The sequence below is a fragment of the Centruroides vittatus genome, unplaced genomic scaffold (assembly GCF_030686945.1).
Source record: "Centruroides vittatus isolate TY-2023 unplaced genomic scaffold, ASM3068694v2 contig_3060, whole genome shotgun sequence".
NCBI lineage: Eukaryota > Metazoa > Arthropoda > Arachnida > Scorpiones > Buthidae > Centruroides > Centruroides vittatus.
The window spans coordinates 328,510-349,346 of record NW_027121964.1 but is presented as its reverse complement, the minus strand read 5'-3'; the positions used below and the strand labels follow the sequence as shown (position 1 = coordinate 349,346).

Sequence of the window (20,837 nt, the reverse complement as noted above, 5' to 3'; positions counted from 1 at the left end):
CTGTTTTGTAATGATACTTCACTGATATTAATGCAAGTTAAACCTCAAATCTGTGAAAAAATGCTTCATGAAAAACCTTCGATTTTTGAAATTTCAGATAAGATATTACCACCCTGTATTTAGTTTTGTCATAATTTCTGTCATTATTACCAGAGGTTACCAGTGTTAAATTGAAAATATATATAATGATATTCTTAGCTTATTATAAAGATAATATTGTAAATTGTAATTAAAATACAAAAATTTTAATTCTTAAAAATATAAATTTAATAATGATTTTACTGAATTTTAACATATTTATATGTTTATTTTAAAATTTATTTTGTTTGTTATAGATGTTACTTGTGGTTCCAATCATTTTACTTGCAAAGTAAGTAATCGATGCATTCCATTAAGCTGGACTTGCGATTCTGATTTAGATTGTGGTGAAGGAGATACTTCTGATGAACATGATCAGTGTGGTAAATGATTTATGATATCTTTTGCTTAGTTCATTTGTATTCATTTATACATTATACATATTTTTTGTTTGAAAACTTTTTCAAACAAAAAATATTTATACTTAAATTATATACCTTAGAATAAGTTCGAAAATTCTTTAGCTTACTACAGTAAAATAATTCTTTTGTTAATATTGTATTTTAATTTGTGGGTTAAAGTTAACGATCTTTAAAGCAAAGTATTTAAAGTTTAGTGATTTATTTATTTATTTATTTAATTTTTTTGAAAGAGAATATTTGAATTGAATTTAAAGTTTAATGATATTTTGACTTCTCTACAGGAAAAATTTGACAAAGATAGCTTAACTAATAATTAATTCAAGATTATTAGATTCTAAATAAAATGATAATGTTTTTTCCCCAATTTTCTGATATTTTTAATTGTAAATAATTAAAAATTAATATTATCAAAAGGCAATAATTCTTCATTTTACTTGAATTTTTGCATATATAGCATTTCCTAAGCTCATTCATATTTAATCTTAATATATTCTTTAAATATTCATAATTATGATTTAATAAAATATGTTCTAAAATTAATTTCTTAATATATTAAGTATTAAAACACATTAAAAGTTAACTGAAAAATAGAAATATAATATAAATAATTTATATTAATCATTTATATGGACATAATTTCACATATTTACAAATTTACATATTCATATAATTATGAACATAAATTATTGCAGTGATACATTACATGTTTACACTCGACTTTATCTAGATTTATTGCAGCATAAATTATTACATTTCTATATGGCATATGAGATAAAAATTACCAAATTGTATAAATAATGAAAAAAAAATTATCAAAAAGTTATATTCTCTTTTGAATTTTATTTAATGTTTTATGTTTCAATATAGATGATTCTGATGTGTAGTCTTTTTTGAAAGATACGTTAATATTTTGATTGTATTATCTTCTAATTGTTTCAAGTAGTGTAGGTTAGAATGAAAGTTGAAACTTTTAATGCTTGATTTTTAACTATTTAGTACAATTTATTACATTTTTCAGTGTTTAATACTTTTCTAATGGGAATTTAATATTTTTGTAAGTTGTTTATTTTATATGTTTTATATTTATGAACATATAATTTATTTTTAGATCTTTGATGTTCTGGAGCATTGTCTAGCACAAGGAGGACTTTAAATGGAAACACCTTTTCTTTGACTTTGGGAATGAAGCAATAGTGGAACCAGTCCAAAAAGAAGCTTTTGTTCAAATTTTCTTGTTCCACATCCAATACACAGGCAGCATATTCTTGTTACATCCTTTAAATACTTTGATTTTTTGCTTGGTAAATTAGACCAGACTTTTCATGTGGCTTGCTGCAAAGTTTCAGCATAGCACAATTTCTTGTTACCTTGGAGCCTTTGATGTCTTTTTTTTATTGGCTGTATAGGTGTGCTAAGGCATTTCCCAAAACAGTGCTGTCGTTGTGAACCTATTCAGGTTTATGTCTGTTCTCATTAATGAGCTTCAGATGCACAAAGAAGGCCTTAGCAGAGTCTTGGTCTGCTGATGTGGACTTCCCTGATGTTTGTTGCATAGTGAATAACATGTTCTGGCACCAGCCTTTACTGACAACAAAAGCAAAGTTTGTAATTCTGATGGTTGAGAAAGTCCTGTTGATTAAATCTTTTGTAAATGATGAGGGTCCTGACAAATATCTTACTAAAATTCAGGCTTTTCTTCTATTGACTTTGATCAAAATAAATAATATATTCTTTGTTTTAGACACATTATGTAATTATGCACATAACTTTTATATTTAGCAGTACTAATTTCACCAGTTTGCATTGACTCTCTGATCTAATTCTTGTTTTTTTTTTTTCTTTTTTTATGTACAGTACCATTTGATGCTTTCATTGACATAATATATGACAGTAGTTCATATGTTTGAGAGATCTCAACACTAATCTAGAAGCTGCACTTTTTTGTCTAAAGTCATGACTTTTTTGATCTTTTTGATGCATTTCTTTTAGAACTCATGGTATTTACTTAAAGTTATTGTACATATAAGCATCTGGACTATGAAGCAATAGATGTCAGCCTCTTGTTATGATTTTCATTTTGTCATGCAGAGTCAAAAGGTTTAGTTTTAGTTACTTTTACTTAACTTGCATATTGTATACACACAACATTTTCTGCTTTCTTTATGTCTATACTTGAATCTTCTAGTTTTGTTTCATCTCAATAATTTTTGCTAAAGGTAGGATGTAGAAAATTGCTTGTAATTTTAATTCTATTACTTTTGTTCCACAGTGAATTTAATGATAAAAATATCTGTGTGTATTAATAGTCAGAATTACCCTTGTGCATCCAAGAGTTAACCTAACATTCACCAATTATGAATCCATATAAGACCATACTTTACTAATTTCTTGTAATATAAATTTGTTTTCACAAAATCTCCTAATTGTTTAGAACAGTATGCTTTTACTGTATACTTAACAAAACTTTAATACATTAATATATTAGTTAATCTAGAACAGAATTAAATTCTTAGTTTTGCTATATTAAATAATAACATAATACACAGTTAAATTCTTTGTTAACTATTTGTAATAGAATTATATTAATTATGGTTAATTATAGTTGGTTGTTTGAATTATTGAATTTACTGTGTAATATTTTAGTTTATAGGAAATGTGAAGTTATGGAATTTCGTTGTGATAATCAGCGTTGTATTCCACATGAATATGTATGCGATGGAGATGATGATTGTAAAGATAGTTCTGATGAAAGAAATTGTGACTACTCTTGTAATGGAACTCATCAGTTTTCTTGTGATAATAATTTTAAATGTTTAGATGCATCTCATAAATGTAATGGTATTTGGGATTGTCTAGATGGATCTGATGAAGAAAATTGCAGTAAGTTTATTAATTTATTATTTCATTTTTATATAAAATATAGATCTTTAAGAAAATTAATTGAAAATTTTAAACATGTACATACATGTTTATAAACTATTAATTAATTCATAAATAAATACCTTATGTATGTATGTATTATATAAAAATTGAATTACTATTACTTAATAACATACATCTTTTTAATAATAAAACAGTAAAATGAAAATATGATCAAGAAATTTAACCACCTCGTTATATTTTCAGCCTATGTTACTACTATTTCACTGTGTCATAGTGATGAATTTTACTGTGGAGATGGCAATTGCATTCCTCATTTGTGGGTTTGTGATCTCAAATATGACTGTTTGAATAAAGCAGATGAACAGAATTGTGGTAAATATAAATTAAATTGTTAGATATGTTGTTCTAGACTTATAACTTCTTGTATACCATAATATATAATTAATTATATAAGATTTCCAAAGTCTTAACCCCTTCTTGTCCGCGCGAATTTTAAAAAAAATCATAATTAATAATTAAATTATAATTAAAAATAGTCAAAACTAAAAAAAAACGAAAGAAATGTGTTAATTTTGAAGAAAACAGCTTCAAAGTACAATTTCCTTTTTCTCGCCTTAGCGCGAAACTTGACACTGATGAGTCATTGTTTACACAGCTGGATGACCTTGAGAACAGCTGGTGTCGTGTTTCGCGGGACATTCTCATGAAACTCTCGGGAGGAGAAGGGTAAAAAGTAGGGTGAATACTAGATGGCTGGATATTTCAAAACTTTTTTTTTTAATTACGATTTTAATTGAAATTTCCGACCCCCCCGACTTAATTAAACGTAATTATAAAAAAATCTATTAATTAAAAAAATTAAAAAACTATTGGATGTTGTTTTTTACATCAGAAAATAGCTTTAAATAACTTTACCGAAGTAAAATCGGTGCGCTAGAAGTTTAGAAGGATAAATAAAGTTCTATAAAAAAATCCCATAAAAAAACAATTAAGCGTTAATTGCCCGTCATTAAGGGTTAATTAAAATCGCAATAAAATTTTTTCGCGCGGGAAAAAATTTTTCAAAAAATTTGGGGACTGAAAATACATCCGAAAGTCCAAAAAAACATTTTTTTTTCGCCGATTTTTTTTCTCCGAGGGTCTAAAACACCATTTTCTGTGTAACGCTATGTAAACCGATCGAACTGAGTTCGATTGCGGACAGGAAGGGGTTAATGTAGATAATTATGTTTTTAGTTCAATGTAAAAGTGATTTGAAAATATTTCATGAAGAATTACGTAAAACTTGGCACCATAATCAAATATCATATCTTTGAAATATTAATTTTGTGAAAGCTATTTGGAGTACTGACAATTAATTTGCTGTATTACTAGGCTTTAATAAGGCTACATATACATACAGTATAAATACCGTTTACTACATTTTTTTGGAAGCAGTAAGCCCAGGCTAGATAGTACTCTTTCCATCTAAGAATAATTGATGTGTTGGTATTATAATTAAATAATATAAACAAAGAAAAAGAAAAATTAGGCAAAGAATAAATACTATATTTATATTATATAAAATGTATAATATAATTATTTTCATGTGCCAAACATGAATTGATTATAAATTTTAACTTATAAAATTAACCATAAAATAGAAGTAAAAATATCTAAGAGACTGTTTCTATGTACATAACATAACATAATTCTGAAAGAACATAATATAATTTTGAAAAAAATTAAAAAAGGCTTGTATTTACTTAAAAAGTTTTAGTGAGATGGATTTCAAGACACACAATTTAGGCAGGCATACAAAACATGGACTGCATGAACACTTCAGCACTCATAATTAACTAGTAATTAAAATAATGGCTAATTTTGCTGCAGCATCCTTTGGTGTTACAGTGCACTGTTTGGAATCTGCTAAACTTGCCCAAACATATTAAAAAATATATAATAATAATAATAATAATAATAATAATAATAATAATAATAACAATAATAATAATAACTCTCCCATGGTCACCACCTGGTCGTGATGGGAGAGCCCAGTAATTTTACTGATCCATAGGGCAATGCAGGCTGGAGCACAAGCTTCTGGTAGGGACACCCATGCCAGTAAGGTCTATGGGGAGAAATGAAGCTAAGAGTGACCAGACACCCACATTCTGTGGAGATACGTATTATGGTAGTAACCAGATCCAAATGTGATACCGACTCGGACGTCGCCCGGGTTAACAAGGTCTGCGTTCGTGAGTTAGGCAGAGGCTCACGTTCGAAAAATAGGCCACAGTCTCCCCTGGTTACCAGTGGCGAAAGCAGCACTGGCCCAAGCATGGCTACTGCAATGCCCTCAACAGATGTGAGGAACCAACCCAGCCTTGGTGTTTCTGTGGCAATACATCCACAGACCACAAAGGCTGGAAAACCACGCCAACGGATGAAATGGACGGTAGAAATGAACGAGTTTATCATCCGTACTTACTACACGATCACAAAACTCGAAACAAACATGACAGCATACAGACAACAACTACACCATAGATTCACACAACAGTATCCTCATCTCACTTTCACCGAACAAAGGGTTGTTGATCAAAAAAGAACAATTATACACAACAACCTTATCTCACAAACAACACTTGAACTTTTCAAACAACAGGTTGCTGATCAAATACATCAACAGACAGAAACATCTAACATTAATGAAGATCATGTAACCTGTCAGGATAATCCAGTAACAAGCATTGATAATAACACACATACAACAATTAGCACTAATGATACTACAGACACTTCCTCATTCATCACTGATAACATAGACATGGATTTAGTTAATACGCTCTCACTTATATTTCAGGAAACACTCACTAAATATACAGGCACAGATCCCACACAAAGACCACGAATACCAAAAATCAACACGTCGAAGGAAGTAGGAAAAACACTAAATTATGTAAACACTCACTTACTACCACACTACATTCATTCAATTTCTACACTCGCAGACATTCATACATTAGTTTATGCTGGGGCAGTCACAGTAGTGACACACCATGGACTGAAAGTACAATCACAGACAAATACACAGGAAACACAATTCTATCACAAGCCTGCCTGGCAGAGAAGAATAGAAACACAAATAAATGACATTAGACAGCAATTAGGCAGGCTGACACAATACACTAAAAACAACATAACACCCAAATTAAGGAAACAGCTCAAAAACATTTTCAAGAAAATAAAAACACACACAAAACATGAACATCACAACACACGCATTACAGAATACATTGATACACTAAAACAAAAACTTGCTGCCAAAGCACATAGACTCAAATGATACAAAACATGTACACTACGAAAACAACAAAATAAATTATTTACAAACAATGAAAAACTCTTTTACAGACAAATTAATAACAAAGCAAACACTGATACACAGCACAGTGGCACACCAACAGAAGAAGAACTCACAACCTACTGGTCTTCTCTTTGGTCCAGTGCTGTCACGCACAATGCTGAAGCAGGCTGGATCGACGAGGAGAACAGAAACTTGCACAACATACCAACTATGCTCTGTGTTGAAATAAACATACATGATTTCCAATACACTGTTAACAGAACACACAACTGGAAGACACCTGGTGTAGACAACATTCACAATTTCTGGTACAAAAAGTTTACATCACTGCACCAGGAACTAGCTAAACATCTAACACACATCATCATCAATCCACAAGACATGCCAAATTTTCTTACTCAGGGCATCACCTACATGAAACCTAAAAACAACAATACCACAGACCCCACACAATACAGACCAATTACATGTCTTCCAACACTCTACAAATTATTGACATCTTGTATTGCAAACAAAATATACAAACACGTTGAAGAACACAACATTCTAACAGAACAACAAAAAGGTTGTCGTAGAAACCACAGGGGATGCAAAGAACAGTTACTCATAGATTCAGTCATTCTATGGCAAGCACACAGACAACACAGAAACATACACATGGCATATATAGACTACAGAAAAGCATTCGACAGTGTTCCACACAGTTGGCTGCTACATATTCTACACATGTACAAAATACAGCCATCACTCATTGCATTCTTTCAAAACACTATGCAGCACTGGAGAACAACACTACATCTCAGGGTTAGTACACTTCCATACAAACAAACCAAATTTTTATTAGGCGAGGAATTTTTCAAGGAGATTCCTTGAGTCCTCTCTGGTTCTGCTTAGCCCTGAACCCATTATCCAACATGTTAAACAATACGCAATATGGTTACAATATCAGACACAAAAAAACAACACAGTTTACACTGTCACATCTCATGTACATGGATGACATAAAACTTTATGCATCCACACAAAAACAACTTCATCAACTTCTACAAATCACACATTCATACACCAAGGACATACAAATGGAATTTGGCCTAGATAAATGCAAAACAGTTCACATAGAAGAAGGAATCCTGAAGAAAGAAGATTTTGCACTTGGAAATGGAGACATTATTGAATCCATGGAAGAGGGCGAGTTCTACAAGTATTTAGGATTCCAACAGGCCAAACTAACAGAACATACACAAATAAAGCAAAGATTAATTAAAGAATACCAAAGTAGGTTAAATGCTATTCTCAGAACACAATTAAATGCAAAACACACAGTTAAAGCAATAAACACATATGTCATTCCAGTACTCACATATTCTTTTGGAGTTATACATTGGACTCACACAGATCTTGAGCAACTCCAAAGGAAAACAAGAACAACACTTACTAAGCATAAACAACATCATCCTAAATCTGCCACAGAAAGATTAACCCTTCCACGTAAAGATGGCGGACATGGCCTGATTGACATAGTTAACCTTCACTACAAACAAATACAGTCACTGCGAGAGTTTTTCTACAAAAAACAAGAAACATCACAATTACATAAATCAGTAACTCTAGCAGACTCAAATAACACACCATTAAACTTACACTCACATCATATGGACACAACACAACATATAAAAAGCATAGACACCATTAAGCAATTGTGGGCTCGAAAGGCACTCCATGGCAGGCATCCTTACGATCTGGCCCAGGATTTTGTTGACAAAATTGCGTCAAACAGCTGGTTAGCTCGGGAATGCCTCTTTGGGGAGACGGAAGGATTCATGATTGCCATACAGGATCAGGTCATAAATACTAAAAACTACAGAAAACACATACTCAAAGATGCAACACTCACAAATGACACATGCAGAAAATGTCACATCATGCCAGAAACTATACAACACATCACCTCTGGTTGCAAGCTCTTGGCACAGACAGATTATTTACACAGACATAACCAAGTAGCAAATATAATACACCAAGAGCTTGCAAAGAAACACAAATTAGTAGACATCCACGAACCATACTACAAATACATTCCACAGACAGTATTGGAAAACAACACGCACAAAATGTACTATGACAGAGCCATAATCACAGATAAAACAATTTACCACAACAGACTAGACATCACACTCATTGACAAACACAATAAAATCACATACATTATAGACATATCCATTCCAAACACTCACAATATACAAAACGCATGCACTGAAAAAATTAGCAAGTACACAGAACTCGCCCAGGAAATAAGGCATCTGTGGAGGATGGATAGGGTGCTTATTGTACCTGTTCTCTCCTCTACAGGTGTCATACCACACACACTACACAAAAGCCTGGGCACATTAGAATTGAATAGAAACACATACATCACACTACAGAAGGCCACTATATTGAATACATGTCATATTGTGAGAAAATTCCTGAATACAGACACACACACTGATACACTTCTTTAATTTCTGTTTTGGTTACTATGCCTTGACTTTGGTCCGGCATAGTACACAGCCATCGGTGTTAACCGGGTATATCTCACTTAACCCAACATAATAATAATAAATATTTAGTTATTTTAGCAGTTAATTTTATGATATTTGAAAATAATTGTTTTTACAAGAAATATGCCTAGATTGTATTGCAGATATAAAGATTTTCATATAGTAGTATCTGCAACAAAAATTCATAAATAAGATCAAATAATTAATAGGCGAATTAATAAAGGCTGATGCACATCAGCCATTATAATTTATTATGAAATAATGCTGAAGCATTATAGCACTATATATTATAGCATGCATAGCTTGTGTGCACTAGCCTTTACTTTAACTCAGAATCGTAGTTAAAGAATATAATATTTCTAAGTAGTGTATTATATATATCATAAGTATACAACAAAGTGACACTTGCCTATCAAAGAGTTTCTTTGTTTATTTATTTGAATAAGCATTAAACTTCTGAGTACTTCCTATAGATACAGTTTATTGACAATTGACAGTCATATAAAAAGTGAAGCGAGAGATGCAGTTAATATAAGTAGCTAGATCCTACCAATCATATTCACAAAACATAGTTTGGTACTCTTTGGTTAATGAGATGCCAGTTATTTTCACTACTATTTTTAGTGAAATCGATGTTTTATTTCGTATTTCATACATATTTAAAATTTTAATGAAATAAGGAACAATTTACAAAGAGTGGAAATCCAGGTGACGATCTCGTGATGATATCTCCCAAACTCCGTTTCGTTGAGTTGAGTTTCGTATGTGTCACGATCCGATAGTTAATTTCGGTTCGATGAAAGTACTCCTCCACACTCAGATTGTACACTAATTTACAGTTTATTTACAGTAGGTAGAATACACAAGTTTATAAACATAATATTTACAAGGCAACAACAGGTGGTGTCTTACGTATCAGCTTAGCCTTTGGAAACTACAATATTATACTCTGGGGAAGCTTCGGTCGGTTTGTGGAGTTGGCTCAACTGTACGGCCTGTTCAGTCTCTGCACTTACCCGTCCCTGAGATTGTTATCAGAGGAGGACACTCTCTCTCTACGTTCAGCGGGTTACCCAAGTGTCTGAGACTACTGTATTATTAGTCTCTTGCCCTTCTCCCGTTTCTCTCGCTACTCTTACTATTTAAGGAGTTTTTGGATGGCCACTTACGACTACCAATCAGGATTCTTCCTTTCCTCAGCAGCTTCCAAAAATGTCGCCCCTGCTCCCGACTAAACAGCTTACCGAAACGTCTGCCTTTTGTTTACCTCTTTTCTAGTAGACTAACATGTTGTAAACATATTGCCGGCCACACATAAGTCCCATAAACAGAGACGCTACATCATTTGTCTTCCCGACTGTTTACAGACACGATGCCAGGTGGGGTCAATTATACAAGGTCGTGTTGCTTTTACCCCTGCTCTGTCAAAAGCAGTCCTTTACACCTCCCACCGACACATACAATAATCTTTACTATAAAAAGTGGTTTGTCACGATACATTCTTCCTTTTCTGTTACAAGGAGCATTTTACTACAGATAATCAACTATACTACATACACACAATATTTAATATTTACAGAAATACGTTACAATTAAAGAGGTGGGGATCGCCCGTCTTGCAATTTCGACCACGACACAAAGTAATAAACTTACTACAATTACTTTTTATGTTTTGAATATGTTATCCTCTCACTGAGTCTACAAAGTTATACTTGTGATTTACTTGCAAATGTTTGTGTTTGGCTTCTTTTAACTCATAATTTTTGTAGGCTTTCCAACAGTCTGAAAATATACTTCCTTCTTTCATGTTATTTCGTATTGCATCTATCAATGTTTTAGCTGAACGATCATGCATTGTGAGTAAAAAACACAATTTTGACTCTTGGCAATTTCCACCAAATGCCCACTGCTGTGGAAGAACACATCCGGCATTTTGTTTTATATGTGTATATTGACTTTCTTCGTCCACTTCAACAACTTTATTTGCACCACCTATTTTTACAATGATGAGAGAGATTAAAAAATTAGTTCAAACATAAGGCATATAATCATTCCGATCAATAATTGTGCTGGGATTATTTCCTAACTCACCATGTAAGATTCCAATTTTTAAGAAATAAAGTATCTCAATTTCTTTGTCAGTTGATAATTGCAATATTCTAAAATCCATTTTAAATCAAAGAATAACAAAATGATAAAAAGTAACAATTACTGCAAACTTTGAAAAAAAAAACATTACAATATCTAACTTTGAGGTTCGTCATGCCTACCAAAAAATGTAATTTACATAACCAAATGATGCTGAATGACATGACTGAGATGCAGTACTATGCAAAGTAGCAAAGTAGATTGAAAATAAATTAAAAAATGGACTTTTAACTTTTATTATAATTCTCATTCATAATTTACAACCAAATAACATAAAATAAGAAGTTATATGTATAATTTACAACTAGAAGTTAAATTTTAACTTTTGCAGTTATACTGACATGAAAATATGCTAATCATTTTCGATATGATACCTGTATTAACAATCATTGATTAACTTCCAAATCGACTTTTATAACTGTTATACAAACTTAAAGAAAAGGGTAAGTTTGCATTCTAATTAACTTTACATATGATTTAAACTAAAATAAATCAAATATTAAGATGTAAACAGAATCAGATTTAATGGATTGACTGTTGCCCCATTAACCAAAGAGTTTCAAAGCAATAGTATATGTGATGATTAGTGTTATTGTATTAATCACTATATCAATAAAATAATAAATATAAAAGTAATAGTTAAAAAGAAAGAAGTTTGTAAATGCATTCTTTAAGGAATACATTAACATAAAAAATATTTATTAAAATTGCATTTATAACTATGAGTGAAAATAATTTCTCATCTGAAATTGGATATAATAGGAGACAATAAAATAACCACAAATTTTCAGCAAATACATTTTAATTATGAATATTTTAAAGCATTTTAAATTACTATCCTCAAGTAATCCCATAAGCAAAAAGAACAGCTGTTAAAAGAATGCATACAAACAAATCTATTTGTATATGTACTTTTAACAGCTATTTTATTTTGTACAGAATTATCTTAGGATGGCCATCCAAAATGCTCAAAATATTTATAATTAAAATTTATTTGCTGAGGATCATAATACTGTTTATTTATTTATTTTTTATTTTTCATTTTGTAATGGATTCTAAGAAGTAATACAGTATATGATAAATTAGCCAAGAAAAATAATTACTATAAAGGAGTTGGTTTTGAAACATTTTGTAAACTTTTCTCAAACTTACAAATATATAACATCATTATGTATATATTTTTTTATTATTCTATTATTAAATTATCTTCATTTTTTTTATTATTAAGTGAATTGTTATTTATCAAATATATTAAATTTCAAACAAATCTTTATTCTTGAAAATGTTTGTTTTTTTATAGGAAATGTTACCTGCAGTCCAAAGGAATTTTTTTGTGAAAATGGAGAGCAGTGTTTGCCAAGTCATGTTAAATGTGATGGTTATAATGATTGTAATGATAATTCTGATGAAAAAGATTGTGGTAATTAAAATTTTCGATTACTTTATGAAACTCTTGATGGATTATTTAAGTAGATTTGAAGTATATTTTTTGTATTTAAATGTAAAACTAACTTAAATGTTTAAAGTAATCAAATTTTATGAATAAATACATACAAATTTAAATTAAATTTTTTATTATTATATATATTTTAATGTTGCAAACTAGACTTAATATGTTAAAGAAACTTTGGATAACCTTAGAAGTTGATTTGCCTGTTTTGTTTTACTGTGTATTTATACACTTAATCTTAATGGAAAATTAAAAATTTTTACACTTTTGACCTAAAGGAAAAGTCATGAAAAATAACAAAATAGACATTAGTAAATTCTCAGTAGACAGATACCATATATTCTGTAAATTAGGAAACCACACTGAGTGTATGAATGCCTTTATTTAAACTCCAAAAAAATTGTTAGAACTATTATATATTAAGTGCTGAACTTAGTATGGTAATTAAAATGTAATCATCTTTGTAAAACTTTTTTAACTTCATATAGTATTTATACATTACTTTCATTTTAATATTAATTTACTCATCTATTGCTTCAGGATATTCTTGTTTGGATAATTAATTTTTCATAAAACTTATCTCTATATTTATATTCCTCATAATAATTCATTATTATAATCAAATTTTTAGCTTTTTTCTTTAATATTTTAATTCTATTCTTCTTATACTGAATAATAGATTTTATTATTATTCTATCTATATTGTGTTTTTGGTATTCTTAGTAATACTTACTGGTAAACGTAGTCTTAATGATTTTTTTTTTTTTTAAGGCATTTCCAAAGTATCAAATGTTTATATTTAATCTGGAGATTTTTTTCATTGATATTATTACAGTAGAGAACCGAAAATCGGAATCAATTGGGGACTGGGGTTGTTCAGATTAGTGATTTGTTCTGATTACCGATTATGTACGAATAAATATATTAACCTGTTCGATGTTCAAATTTTTCTCTGTTGCGTGTCGCTTCGTGTTGAATTTTTCTTCGTTGCGTGTCGCTTCGTGTTGAATTTTCGTTGATTTTAAGCTTAACGAAAATTTTTATAATAATAATCGAGACTATCGTATTGTGAAAATTTGAACCGCCGGAACCAAGCCGTTAATAATAAAATATTTTATTGCTTGGGTCCCACGGAGAAAATATGAATCAAGAGGAACAACAGTCGAAAAAAAACTGGTTGGTGAAACTGAATAACGTGACCGAGAGGATAAAAGGGCGATGAGGGAAGAAAGGGGGGCCGGTTACGTTTTGTCACTTTGACTGTGTGTGTGCGCAATATCGAGGGGAACCGCCCAAAATCGACGGAATACGTTGACTACGAGGACCGACCTGGATCACAAGGTATGACCCGAATTTATGTAAACTCTCTCTCCGTGAATCCGAAAAGAGGCGATCGTCACGCGCCTCTTCTGTAATTATATCGTTAGCTTAAATAAATTTTTGTTGTTGTTATTATTTGTTGGCTATGTCTTTTATTTGGGTATCGTCACCGCTGCTCTATCGTTGGACCCATCCACTTCCTCCACTCGCCTAAAAACGCGTAACGCGTAACACTTCAGAACCGCCATCTTGACGTGGGCAGGTCTAACGGACCTGTGAGCCGAAAAAAGGAGGAACGAGACTTCGTCCGCCTCCCGACACCCACAAATTGGTTTTTCAGGAGTGGGGTTCGACTTCTTCGAAATATCGATAGGGTGGAAAGGACCATAGTCGAATAAAAAGGACCATTCCAGTCGAAGTAGGGACCTAAATCATAGGTAGAAAGACTAGGAATAGTATCGGAGGTAGTTCCAATCTAATCGAGCCTATTAGGAAAAATGGAGGGCAATCCACAATCCGCGGCAGGACCAGCTCACGCGAATCCGAATCCCCTCACTCTAGGAGGGTTGGGCGGAATCATTCCACTACTGCCCGTATTTTCCGGAGAAACGGGAGGCATTAGAGTTACAGATTTTTTTGACACATTAGCGGATGTGACGAAAGTAGCGGCATGGTCAAAGGCTCAAATGCTGGCCATCGCCAAACTCAAACTTACCGGTATAGCTCGGGAATTCGTCCGGAAAGACCGACGAATCAAAGAGGTCGACGACTTTGACGAATTCAAGTGCTTAATGATCGCGCGGTTCGAGCGGGAACCTTTTTCGTTTAGGCTTAGTAGATTATATACCTGTGTACAAAGGCGGGACGAGGACATACAAGCATATGCTGCCCGGCTTCAAGCGCTCGCGATGTAGATCGAGATTACGCCGGAGCTTTGAGCAGACGCTGCGGAAGCCGCTATTATTCAGCGCATTCAAAGAAAGGAGCTAGACGAACGGTTAAAAGCACAATTCCTCAATGGGATCGATATAAGGATTCATAGAAGAGTAATGAGTCGCGAGGCTGAGACCTTCGATGAGGCGCTCAAAGCCGCGATCAGTGAGGAGACGATTGAACAGCTCACCTCCCATCTGCGGGGAATATTGCGAACAGTCCGGGACAGCAAGCGGGTGACAGACTCCCCCTCACAGGATGAGATAGCTCAATTAATGTCAGCTATGCAGGAACTTACAGCCAGAGTGGAAAGACTAACCCGAACCTCATCGACAAATAATGTTAGAACCCCTCCAAGAGGGCGAGATAATCGGGAAAATAATCAAGGGAATCATAATAACCCGCCTTTCCGACGAGGAGAATACCGCCCAGTTAATACTAGCCGTAGACCCGGCCGACCCAATGATCAAAACTATAGGAACTGGAACCCCCGTGGTCGCAGAGATACTAATAGTAATGCTTCTCCTATGTGTCAACGAAATGAATCTCCAAGGAGACGCGAAAGCGAAATTGATCAAAATAGCTCTTAACCTAAGGAAAAAAATCGACGCGAATGGACAGGCATTATTCAAAGCATCCAAGATCAACGACCTCGATATAATTACTCTACTAGATCCCCTTATTTGGTATCTAAGCTAAAGCGACGCTATACCGAATCGGGTAGGAACCTTTCTTCACCCCAAACAGATTCGTTTGATGAGAATGAGACGAGGTGGAAAGGCAGGATAGGAATAACTAGAACTATCTCAAGGCACGAACCTATCATATTAGTTTATATTAACAATATTCCAGTAAAAATGCAAGTTAATACCAGCGCAGAACGTACGCTCATATCAAACAATGTGGCAAATAAATTGAAAGGGAAAGCTCCCATAAAATTCGGGCGCCGACAGAAGTTAAGAATCGGCTTAGGGGAGCCGATTACCACTATAGGCTCAGCGACACCTACATTTAAATTACAAGGAAAGAAATATGCCATGCCATGTGCCGTCGTACGAGCCGAGGTTACAACTCCGTGTGAAGGAATCTTGGCCGAGACCTCATCGAAACTGCACAGTTCATTTTAGATCTTGCTCATGATCAAGTCATCCTACCAAATGGAAAAACGATACATTTTTGCACACCTAGACGTCTGCGCAGAGAGAGAAAGCGGCGTAAGACTCGCAGTAAAAGAGAGGGAATCCTGTCGGACATCCCCGCGAAGAACGAATACCTCCCCCCGAAGGGAAGGAAAGACGTAATGTACAAATCCGGAGCGCGAGAAGGACTGCTGCTCATCGAAAGGCTAAGCGACCCCGAATACAACTGGATAACATAGACCCAAGCAGTCAGCCACTTGTTGCATCACCCGGTGAAGACATATTAAGGGCCCCGCCACCACCAAGCGACTTACCCAACCCTTGGGACGAGGCTATTCTGGCCTCCGTACTCCCTCCACTACCGGACGAACCGACGGAATCAGAAAGGGAACGTGAGGAAGCAGAGTTTGAGCTCGAAAGTGAAGTTGCCAAACCAGAACCGGAAGGAGAAAAAGAGATTACACCTCCATATGCACTTCGAAGCCTAGACCCAGCAGCAGTAGTAAATCAACCTTGGGTTATGCCGTCGCCCACTAGTAATCGTAGCCAGGTACCTCAGTTTATTTCTCCCGCTACTAGTTGGACCTCTTCCCCTTAAGCTCTGGCCGCCAAACGAATGAGGGCACCAATGGGAAGGTACCCGAGAAGGTGGATGAAGATAGCTTATCAAATAAATTTAGCGTTAAGCTACTTAATCACGACACGCTAATACATCTCCCCTTCGCCATCTGTTCGTTGAATTCTCCTCAACGAAGCTGCAAATATGCGTTACTTTGCGGAGAGGAACTACAGGTCAAAGACCTATGCAATCGGCTGATCATCAGTATCTATACGCCGATTTTTAACAAGTTAGATCAACCAGGAGCATGGATTTATTCCACTCCCGAGCCTCTCACCTTAGCTATTGAGTGCCTAAATCGGCATCAAAAGGCTCCATTATATCTACGCCCAACCAAATTAAATAACACCGGATTTACCAATCTCCCAAAGGCGTGGACAGACTATTTGCCAGGAGTTATCCTCATCACATTTCTGAGGACAGTCAACTCTATCACTACAGTTGGCACACCAATTGGTCATTCCACAAATCGACCAGATTATCAATCAAACGGAGATTCAACTCCTACAGAACCGTCTTCAGGACCCAACAACGCATGAGAGACTAAAATCATCGTCGGACCCATCCACTTCCTCCACTCGCGTAACGCGTAACTCATCCGAACCGCCATCTTGACGTGGGCAGGTCTAACGGACTTGTGAGCCGAGAAAAGGAGGAACGAGACTCAGTCCCCCTCCCGGCACCCACAAATTGGTGTCAGGAGTGGGGTTCGAACCCATGCCCTCCTATGAGGACCAGATCAAAGTTCTTTAAGACGGTTTAAAAATTCGAACCTGCCCTTCAGGGACAGCTACAATTTTAAAAAGCCCAAGGTGGTGTGAAAATTCGAACCCGCCGGAACCAAGCCGTTAATAATAAAATATTTTATTGCTTGGTTCCCACGGAGAAAATATGAATCAGGAGGAACAACAGTCGAAAAAAACTGGTTGGTGAAACTGAATAACGTGACCGAGAGGATAAAAGGGCGACGAGGGAAGACGGGGGCCGGTTATGTTTTGTCACTTTGACTGTGTGTGTGCGCAATATCAAGGGAGATCGCCCGAAATCGACAGAATACGTTGACTACGAGGACCGACCCAGATCACGAGGTATGACCCGAATTTTTGTAAACTCTCCCTCCGTGGATTCGAAAAGAGGCGACCATCGCGCGCCTCTTCTGTAATTATATCGTTAGCTTAAATACATTTTTGTTGTTGTTATTATCTGTTGGCTATGTCTTTTATTCGGGTATCGTCACCGTCGCTCTATCATCGGACCCATCCACTTCCTCCACTCGCCTAAAAATGCGGAACGCGTAACCCTTCAGAACCGCCATCTTGACGTGGGCAGGTCTCACGGACCTGTTAGCCAACAAAAAGGAGGAACGAGACTCCGTCCGCCTCCCGGCACCTACAATTTTAAAATTCTTTTTAGAATTTTTAATGTGTTTTCATGATGTTTTTTGCTGTTTGAGAGCCATCAAAATTATAAGTAGTTTCGCTAATAAATGCATTGTTACATTAATTTGGAGTTTTATGCAAATTATTTCTTTTTCCTACTTTTATGTCTGTGATGAGGGAGGTAACTGAAATGAGAAAAATAAGATTTAAAACAATGTTTTTTTTTTCTTTTTTCTGCATTTTTCTTCATTTAACTATTACAGTGGTTATGGTCATTCCTGAAAAAATCTCCAGATTAAATATAATAACTTTGACTTCATAAATTGCAAATTTGCTTTTTAATTTTAAATCAAAGGCAGTTTATTGGAATGAAGTCTATTTTACTGTTGATAAAGTTGAATTTGTGGTTATTATTGTTCAGTTGTTAGAGTTAATTTGTTTCACTCATCTATAAGGTTGCAGGTGTATTCAAAAATTCATGTACTGTTTTAAGTTCAAATACAATTATTCTACAATGTACATAGAGTTTTACCCGAAAAAGACTGATAACTTTGTTAAAAATGCTTGTATTTGTTTATATTTGCTTTTTTCTACTTGTCAATAAATTAGTGTAACACCAAGAGACAATGCATTTTTTTCCCTTTGATCTATTGTATTTATCAGAAATGGAGTTGTTTATTTTTTAGTCAAACACAGGTTGTTTCTTACAGCATGTTTGAAAAGTGCTCTGCACAGTCAGTCTCCTGTACTTTAATATGCAAGTTGTAAAAAGATCGGATAAATAACAAAACAAATGTTAATAAGTCTGTTAATAAGTTAATTTCTGGTTATTTATTTATCTAACTGTTCCTGTAATCATTGAAAATGGCATTGCATATGCACCATTTGTCCTCTTGTTGCATGTCACATGAGATGGTCATCAGCAGTGTCCTGTCACTCACAGACAACAAAACAGAATAGCATCAAAATTTTTAATGTTAAATTAATATCTAAATATGTATTGTATATATGGTGAGTAAATATCAGCTTCAAAATGTTTTTTATTCGGTTTTTAAGATAGGTATTTAAATGTTGTAATGTACAGTATTTTATTTTCTCTATTTTGAATTATATTTTATACATTCTTTTAATGGTTGTTCTGTTTGTGGTTACCTGAAGATGACTACTAAAAATGGTTGAAATATTTATACTAAACATAACTGTTGAAAATATATGGCTGTTTTCTTTTCTCTGTCATAGCCAGTTGCAGTTGCGTTAATTGATATAACTTTACAAAAGAAAATCGTCTTAATATGTTAATTACAGCTTGTGAAATAATTTAAACTCAAAACTAATATGTAATACTTATATAGAACAGTTTATTAATATTAATAAATTTTTTTCTGAAAGAGTTTTTAATTTTTATATTCTGTAATTTATTTGTTTATTAATAGTGATATAGTAAAATGTATATGTGAACTATTAATGTTTGTTTAGATATATAAACAATTTGAATTTTATTAACTGATCTGATGCTTAAGGTTTTGAATTTCTTAAAATTAGACATTTAAAATAAATAATTTTTTTTAATATTTCCTTTTGAAGATGAGGTATATTCAGTTTCAAAATGTCTATTATTTGTTGAAGTAATTTTGACATACTAAGACTGAAGGTTTTTAATTTAATATATTATTTGCTTTTAAAAGTCTCTTTGAAAGTTGATATGGGATATGTGTTGTTACATTTTATCTGTTGATTTTAAATTGTAATTATGAACTTATTCAACAGATTTTTTTTTTTTTGTCTAAATTAACTAAGATTATTTTTAAGAAAAATAAAATATTTTAAACCTTTAAATGCCATTCATATTAATCTACCATTGCAATTTTACTCAAGACTAAAGATATGTATGTATGCTTTATCTTCAGTTCTCTCCTGTTTTCTATATGTTAATTCATGTTTTAATTAATATTATTAGACATTCCTACTGAATATATTAGTTATATAATGAAAACTGATAATTTCCAGGGTAAGACAATTAGGAACAAATAAAGAATTGATCTGTATTAATTACATATAGAAGAATTTATCATTATTAGTGATATGCATCAATAAAAAAAGAAAATGTTTAATTGTTTATTTTTAGTTACATTTTTAAAATAAGTTTATTGCTTCAAAAGATTTTGTATGTTTGTTTTAATCCAGATATTGATTTATTTTTCATTCAGATATGAGTGTGAAGTCATCTTGTATATATCCTAATCAAACTTGTGACAATGGTACACGTTGCATACAGATTTCAAAATATTGTGATGGTACACCAGACTGTGAAGATAAAAGTGATGAAGGAGATTTATGTGGTAAGATATTTGAATTGAACACAAACAATATATAATAAGAATTTTAAGATTTCTTACATAATAATAATGTTGAATGAAAATACGTGAAAAATTATATCACTTAGACCAATCAGATATAGTAAAAAATATAATGAAATTATTCCTTTGTACTTATTAAAAAAAATAGCATCAAGAAGTTTTGAAGTCATGATAAAGAAAAACATTTTTTATTTTACTTACTAATTTAAATCATATAATA

The 20,837-nt window shown here is 33.1% G+C and overlaps 1 protein-coding gene across 6 annotated transcripts in view; it reads left to right on the top strand.

Annotated features, from left to right (window-relative positions):
* Nucleotides 1-20,837, top strand: part of LRP1 (LDL receptor protein 1) — a 271,088-nt gene that overhangs the window by 75,559 nt on the left and 174,692 nt on the right. For 5 of the 6 annotated variants that reach the window (XM_067267545.1, XM_067267547.1, XM_067267546.1 and 2 more), the window contains exons 20-24: nucleotides 336-461; nucleotides 3,144-3,380; nucleotides 3,627-3,755; nucleotides 12,721-12,840; nucleotides 20,468-20,599. In XM_067267545.1, coding sequence (XP_067123646.1) covers nucleotides 336-461; nucleotides 3,144-3,380; nucleotides 3,627-3,755; nucleotides 12,721-12,840; nucleotides 20,468-20,599 — 744 coding nt within the window. The remainder of the gene's footprint in view (nucleotides 1-335; nucleotides 462-3,143; nucleotides 3,381-3,626; nucleotides 3,756-12,720; nucleotides 12,841-20,467; nucleotides 20,600-20,837) is intronic. The other variant, XM_067267543.1, reaches the window with a different exon arrangement.